This window comes from Scomber japonicus, chromosome 5 (genome assembly GCF_027409825.1).
Source record: "Scomber japonicus isolate fScoJap1 chromosome 5, fScoJap1.pri, whole genome shotgun sequence".
Lineage (NCBI taxonomy): Eukaryota > Metazoa > Chordata > Actinopteri > Scombriformes > Scombridae > Scomber > Scomber japonicus.
The window spans coordinates 272,501-280,000 of record NC_070582.1 but is presented as its reverse complement, the minus strand read 5'-3'; the positions used below and the strand labels follow the sequence as shown (position 1 = coordinate 280,000).

Sequence of the window (7,500 nt, the reverse complement as noted above, 5' to 3'; positions counted from 1 at the left end):
ATCAGTGTGGAGGTTAATACCAGTATTGATCAGTGTGGAGGTTAATACCAGTACTGATCAGTGTGGAGGTTAATACCAGTACTGATCAGTGTGGAGGTTAATACCAGTATTGATCAGTGTGGAGGTTAATACCAGTACTGATCAGTGTGGAGGTTAATACCAGTACTGATCAGTGTGGAGGTTAATACCAGTACTGATCAGTGTGGAGGTTAATACCAGTACTGATCAGTGTGGAGGTTAATACCAGTATTGATCAGTGTGGAGGTTAATACCAGTATTGATCAGTGTGGAGGTTAATACCAGTACTGATCAGTGTGGAGGTTAATACCAGTACTGATCAGTGTGGAGGTTAATACCAGTATTGATCAGTGTGGAGGTTAATACCAGTACTGATCAGTGTGGAGGTTAATACCAGTACTGATCAGTGTGGAGGTTAATACCAGTACTGATCAGTGTGGAGGTTAATACCAGTACTGATCAGTGTGGAGGTTAATACCAGTATTGATCAGTGTGGGGGTTAATACCAGTATTGATCAGTGTGGAGGTTAATACCAGTATTGATCAGTGTGGGGGTGTGGAGGTTAATACCAGTATTGATCAGTGTGGAGGTTAATACCAGCATTGATCAGTGTGGGGGTTAATACCAGTATTGATCAGTGTGGAGGTGTGGAGGTTAATACCAGTATTGATCAGTGTGGAGGTTAATACCAGTATTGATCAGTGTGGAGGTTAATACCAGTATTGATCAGTGTGGGGGTTAATACCAGTATTGATCAGTGTGGGGGTGTGGAGGTTAATACCAGTGTGTGGTGATGATGGTTGCTATGGTTACAGCGTACCTGGCTCTGCCACTTCATCCAGCGGACCTTCTCTTCCACCAGCAGCTGCAGGAGTCTCTGAGAGCCCAAGCTCTGCGCTCCTCGCTCCCGATTGGACAGGATCCTCACCGAGTTCCTGTGACGGGACGCCATGCTGCGGCCTGGTTGGCTGCTCACTCCCGTCAGGCCTCGGCCGATTGGCTGCTCAGTCCCGTCAGGCCTCGGCTGATTGGCTGCTCAGTCCCGCTGCTGCCAGTCAGACGCCATCCAGAGTCTGATTCAGAGAGAGAGAGAACCAATGAGAGGAGTCATAGAGTCAAAACATGCTGCTATAGGCTTAGACTGCCGGGGGACTCCCATGATGCACTGGGCTCCTCTCTCCTCCTCCCTCTCTCTCTCTATCCATCCATCTATCCTCTCCTCCTCCCTCTCTCTCTCTATCCATCCATCTATCCTCTCTCCTCCTCCCTCTCTCTCTCTATCCATCCATCTATCCTCTCTCCTCCTCTCTCTCTCTCTCTATCCATCCATCTATCCTCTCCTCCTCCCTCTCTCTCTCTATCCATCCATCTATCCTCTCCTCCTCCCTCTCTCTCTCCTCTCTCTCCTCTCTCCTCTCCTTCCTCTCTCTCCTCTCCTTCCTCTCTCTCCTCTCCTTCCTCTCTCTCCTCTCCTTCCTCTCTCTCTCCTCCTCTTCCTCTCTCTCCTCCTCTTCCTCTCTCTCCTCTCCTTCCTCTCTCTCCTCTCCTTCCTCTCTCTCCTCTATCCTTCCTCTCTCTCCTCTCCTTCCTCTCTCTCTCCTCTTTACTCCAACCGGTCCACTCTGAGTCTGGTTCTGAGGGTTCTTCCTGTTAAAAGATGTTCTCCCACTCTGAGTCTGGTTCTGAGGGTTCTTCCTGTTAAAAGATGTTCTCCCACTCTGAGTCTGGTTCTGAGGGTTCTTCCTGTTAAAAGATGTTCTCCCACTCTGAGTCTGGTTCTGAGGGTTCTTCCTGTTAAAAGATGTTCTCCCACTCTGAGTCTGGTTCTGAGGGTTAGGGCTCTACATGACTCTGATGGGATTTGGAGCTTTATAAATAAAGATTGATTGAGCTGCACAGATAACCAATGAGGAGTCCGCTACACAGTTCTAGCACTACTCGACTCGGTTTGGTTCCAGAAACGGCCTTTTCCGTTACTATAGAACCTCCTCAACGTGAGCGGGTCGTCATAGCAACGCTGCGTTAAACTGCTGTGACTTCGTTTTATACGCGACACAAACACATAAACAACGGAGGACATGGAGGCGATGGTCTGTGGCTTTCTGTCTCTGAACCGCTGGAACGCTGGAACGCTGGAACGCTGGAACGCTGGAACGCTGGAACGCTGAACGCTGGAACGCTGGAACGCTGCAGCCGGGAATTAAAAATGCCGGGTTTGGTTCTTGTGTGAGACGGCTCATGACTCTTCCAGTGACTCTCTGACCAATCAGAGGCCGGCAGTCTGATGATGTCACATTTAGTATCGACTCGCTAGGAACCTCAGCAGGTACTAAAAAAGTACCAGGTACCAGGTACTATCCCTGATGGAGGAGCAGGTACCAGGTACTATCCCTGATGGAGCAGCAGGTACCAGGTACTATCCCTGATGGAGGAGCAGCAGGTACTATCCCTGATGGAGGAGCAGCAGGTACTATCCCTGATGGAGGAGCAGCAGGTACCAGGTACTATCCCTGATGGAGCAGCAGGTACTATCCCTGATGGAGGAGCAGGTACCAGGTACTATCCCTGATGGAGGAGCAGGTACCAGGTACTATCCCTGATGGAGGAGCAGCAGGTACCAGGTACTATCCCTGATGGAGCAGCAGGTACTATCCCTGATGGAGGAGCAGCAGGTACCAGGTACTATCCCTGATGGAGCAGCAGGTACTATCCCTGATGGAGGAGCAGGTACCAGGTACTATCCCTGATGGAGGAGCAGGTACCAGGTACTATCCCTGATGGAGGAGCAGGTACCAGGTACTATCCCTGATGGAGGAGCAGGTACCAGGTACTATCCCTGATGGAGGAGCAGGTACTATCCCTGATGGAGCAGCAGGTACTATCCCTGATGGAGCAGCAGGTACCAGGTACTATCCCTGATGGAGGAGCAGGTACTATCCCTGATGGAGGAGCAGGTACTATCCCTGATGGAGGAGCAGCAGGTACCAGGTACTATCCCTGATGGAGGAGCAGGTACCAGGTACTATCCCTGATGGAGGAGCAGGTACTATCCCTGATGGAGCAGCAGGTACCAGGTACTATCCCTGATGGAGGAGCAGGTACCAGGTACTATCCCTGATGGAGGAGCAGCAGGTACCAGGTACTATCCCTGATGGAGGAGCAGGTACCAGGTACTATCCCTGATGGAGCAGCAGGTACTATCCCTGATGGAGCAGCAGGTACCAGGTACTATCCCTGATGGAGCAGCAGGTACCAGGTACTATCCCTGATGGAGGAGCAGCAGGTACCAGGTACTATCCCTGATGGAGGAGCAGGTACTATCCCTGATGGAGGAGCAGGTACTATCCCTGATGGAGGAGCAGGTACTATCCCTGATGGAGGAGCAGCAGGTACTAACCCTGATGGAGGAGCAGGTACTATCCCTGATGGAGGAGCAGGTACTATCCCTGATGGAGGAGCAGGTACTATCCCTGATGGAGGAGCAGGTACTAACCCTGATGGAGGAGCAGGTACTAACCCTGATGGAGCAGCAGGTACCAGGTACTATCCCTGATGGAGGAGCAGGTACCAGGTACTATCCCTGACGGAGGAGCAGGTACTATCCCTGATGGAGGAGCAGGTACTAACCCTGATGGAGCAGCAGGTACCAGGTACTATCCCTGATGGAGGAGCAGGTACTATCCCTGATGGAGGAGCAGGTACTATCCCTGATGGAGGAGCAGGTACTAACCCTGATGGAGGAGCAGGTACTATCCCTGATGGAGCAGCAGGTACTAACCCTGATGGAGGAGCAGGTACTAACCCTGATGGAGGAGCAGGTACTAACCCTGATGGAGGAGCAGGTACTAACCCTGATGGAGGAGCAGGTACTAACCCTGATGGAGGAGCAGGTACTAACCCTGATGGAGGAGCAGGTACTATCCCTGATGGAGGAGCAGGTACTATCCCTGACACATAGAGCTGTGATACATAGAGATGCTCCTCCAGCCAATCAGGACAAAGCTTTTGTTGTTAAAATGAAATAAAAGAGTCCAGCAGGGTTAGGGTTGTTCTTCATCTGGCGCTTTAAATGTTTATATTAGTATTTATTTATATTTGTTTATTAACATTAAAGCAGATTTAAACCGTTAGCTGCAGCTAGCCGCGTTAACAGCTAATAACAGCTGATTTAACGAGTTTAATGAGAGTGTAATGTCTTTAACCCTGTGTGTGTGTATGTGTGTGTATGTGTGTGAGTATGTGTGTGCGTGTATGTATATATATACATATATATAAATACATATATATAAATATATATATCAGTAATAGAGGTCTTGCAGACTGAGGCCTGATGCAGGTTAGGGTTATAATGACAGTATAATGTATATAATGTGTATATTAGAGGCCAACTGTGACCCTGCTGCAGGGTTAGGTTTAGTATATAATGTATATAATGTATATAATGTATATATAGTATATAATGCGTATAATGAGGAATAAAGAGGCCTACCTTCCTGCTGGAGCCGCTAGCAGGCTAACAGGCTAGCCCTCCGTTAGCATGGAGCTAGCTGCTGCGGAGAATAAAGTAAAAGAAGCTGAATCATGAGAGTTTCTCCTCCGTGAAGCTGCTGCGGGTTTCCGCGGAGCCTCCTGCTGCTCCAGGTTGTGAGGCTGCTGCTCTACAATCAGCTGATTATCTGATTTATTCTGTTTTTCTTTCTGCCGACGACAAACTGCCTCTGCGTAACTAGCTAGCTGCTAGTTAGCCACACGCAGGCTGAGCAGCAGAGCGCCGATCACCGATCATCGAACTCGAACCTTCAGTCTAATTAACAAGTTTTCTGTTAATCATTGAACACAAAATGTTCCTTTTCTTTATCAATATGTGATGTTTGTCTTCAGATCAGCTGTTTAACACCGGAAACACGTTTAATTACCGTCATTAGAAGCTGCATCAGCTGCTCTGTGATCGACTACAAAGCCTGAGACAGTAGTTTATCATTCTGAACAAAAACAAATAAATTAATAATCAATAATAATCACTGTGATCAATAAACAGTCACTGAGAGCACACTGGTTTAATGATGGTAAAATTGTTTATTGACATTTCTGAATAAATGAGAAGTTGAAACCAAAGCTGAATATTTATTTATTTATTTTGAAAATAAAAACATAAACAAACACAATGATTGAATCTCTGAGCTGCTTCGTGTGTTTATAACATCTTTATAATATATAACTTTATAATATAGTGACTAACGACCCTGTCAGCTGACAGCCTGTTTCCATTAAAGAGACATGATGACATCATCATCAGCTGATCTACACAATAACACGTCACCACACAAACAGACACACACACACACACTCAGACACACACACACACACATAGACACACACAAACACACACCAAAACACAAACACAAACAGACACATACACACATACAGATACACACACACACACATAGACACACTCAGACACACACACACACACACACACACACACACACACACACTCAGAAGTTCTCCTTGTAGAAGTTGAAGTTGAAGTGTTCACACTGAGCTTTGATGACTTTAGCGAGAGCAGGAGAGCCGCAGTAAAACACGTGGACCTTCCCTTTGTTCTCCTCCGACACTTTCTGAAACACCTGTGAATAATAATAAACAGGTGTTAACAGGTCCGTCCGTCTTCTGCCGCTTATCCTGGTCGGGTCGTGGGGGCAGCAGCCTAAGCAGGGAAACCCAGACATAGTCTCTCCAGCGTGTCCTGGGTCTCCTACCGGTGGGACGGGCCCTGAACACCTCACCAGGGAGGCGTCCGGGAGGCATCCTGACTAGATGCCCGAGCCTCCTCATCTGGCTCCTCTCAACGTGGAGGAGCAGCGGGTCTACTCCGAGCTCCTCCCGGATAACTGAGCTTCTCACCCTATCTCTAAGGGAGAGCCCAGCCAGCCTACGGAGGAAGCTCATTTCAGCCGCTTGTACCCGCCATCTTGTTCTTTGGGTCACTACCCAAAGCTCATGACCAGAGGTGAGGGTAGGAACCCAAAGCTCATGACCAGAGGTGAGGGTAGGAACCCAAAGCTCATGACCAGAGGTGAGGGTAGGAACCCAAAGCTCATGACCAGAGGTGAGGGTAGGAACCCAAAGCTCATGACCAGAGGTGAGGGTAGGAACCAAGACCGACTGGTAAATCCAGAGCTTTGCCTTTCGGCTCAGCTCTCTCTTCACCACGACGGATCTGTGCAGAGTCCGCATTACTGCAGACGCCGCACCGATCCGCCTGTCGGTCTCACGCTCCATCCTTCCCTCACTGTGAACAAGACCCCGAGGTACTTGAACTCCTCCACTTGGGGCAGGATCTCATCCCCGACCCGGAGAGTGCACTCCACCCTTTTCCGGCTGAGGACCAGGGACTCGGATTTGGAGGTGCTGATTCTCATCCCGGCCGCTTCACACTCGGCGGCGAACCGATCCAGTGAGAGTTGGAGGTCACGGTCTGATGAAGCCAACAGGACCACATCATCTGCAGAAAGCAGTGACCCGATCCTGAGGTCACCAAACCGGACCCCCTCCACACCCTGGCTGCGCCTAGAAATCCTGTCCATAAAGATTATGAACAGGATCGGTGACAAAGGGCAGCCCTGGCGGAGTCCAACCCTCACTGGAAACAAGTCCCACTTATTACCGGCAATGTGGACCAAGCTCTGACACCGGTCATACAGGGACCGGACGGCCCGTATCAGGGGGTCCGATACCCCGTACTCCCGGAGAACCCCCCACAGGACTCCCCGAGGGACACGGTCGAATGCCTTCTCCAAGTCCACAAAACACATGTGGACTGGTTGGGCCCCATGCACCCTCAAGGATCCTGCAGAGGGTGTAGAGCTGGTCCACTGTTCCACGGCCCGGACGAAAACCACACTGCTCCTCCTGAATCCGAGGTTCGACTATCCGACGGACCCTCCTCTCCAGCACCCCCGAATAGACCTTACCAGGGAGGCTGAGGAGTGTGATCCCCCTGTAGTTGGAACACACCATCCGGTCCCCCTTCTTAAAAAGAGGGACCACCACCCCAGTCTGCCAATCCAGAGGCACTGCCCCCGATGTCCACGCCATGCTGCAGAGTCGTGTCAACCATGACAGCCCCACAACATCCGGGGGTGGGGGGGGGGGGCCCGGTGGTCCACGTCCGGGCGAGGGCAACCCTAACCCTTATTAACAGGTATAAACAGGTTTATTAACAGGTGAGAATGAACCTCACCTTTCCCCACTCCGGGCGTCCAGGTTGAGTCCTCGTCCTCAGACCGGTGATGGAGTCTCTTTTCTCCTTCTTGGCCAGCAGGTCCAGCGCCATCTGCAGCCCGATCGCCTTCATGTCGTTCTTACTGAGCGCCGCCGTCATGTACATGTGCATCTCCAGGAAGCGTCCTGACACACAGGGAAGGGTTTCATTGATCGGTGAAGGGTTTCATTGATCGGTGAAGGGCTTCATTGATCGG

General features: G+C 50.2%; 2 protein-coding genes across 2 annotated transcripts in view; both read right to left on the bottom strand.

Moving 5' to 3' along the window:
- The window catches only part of ambra1b (autophagy/beclin-1 regulator 1b), a 28,745-nt gene extending 23,983 nt beyond the window's left edge, over positions 1 to 4,762 (bottom strand). The window contains exons 1-2 of the mRNA XM_053319110.1: positions 4,509 to 4,762; positions 840 to 1,092 (exon numbers count right to left, since the gene is read on the bottom strand). Coding sequence (XP_053175085.1) covers positions 840 to 971 — 132 coding nt within the window. The 5' untranslated portion in view covers positions 972 to 1,092; positions 4,509 to 4,762. The remainder of the gene's footprint in view (positions 1 to 839; positions 1,093 to 4,508) is intronic.
- Positions 4,763 to 5,514: 752 nt separating this feature from the next.
- nox5 (NADPH oxidase, EF-hand calcium binding domain 5) overlaps positions 5,515 to 7,500 on the bottom strand; it is a 19,850-nt gene continuing 17,864 nt past the window's right edge. The window contains exons 14-15 of the mRNA XM_053319112.1: positions 7,263 to 7,429; positions 5,515 to 5,646 (exon numbers count right to left, since the gene is read on the bottom strand). Of these exons, the coding sequence (XP_053175087.1) occupies positions 5,515 to 5,646; positions 7,263 to 7,429 (299 nt within the window). The remainder of the gene's footprint in view (positions 5,647 to 7,262; positions 7,430 to 7,500) is intronic.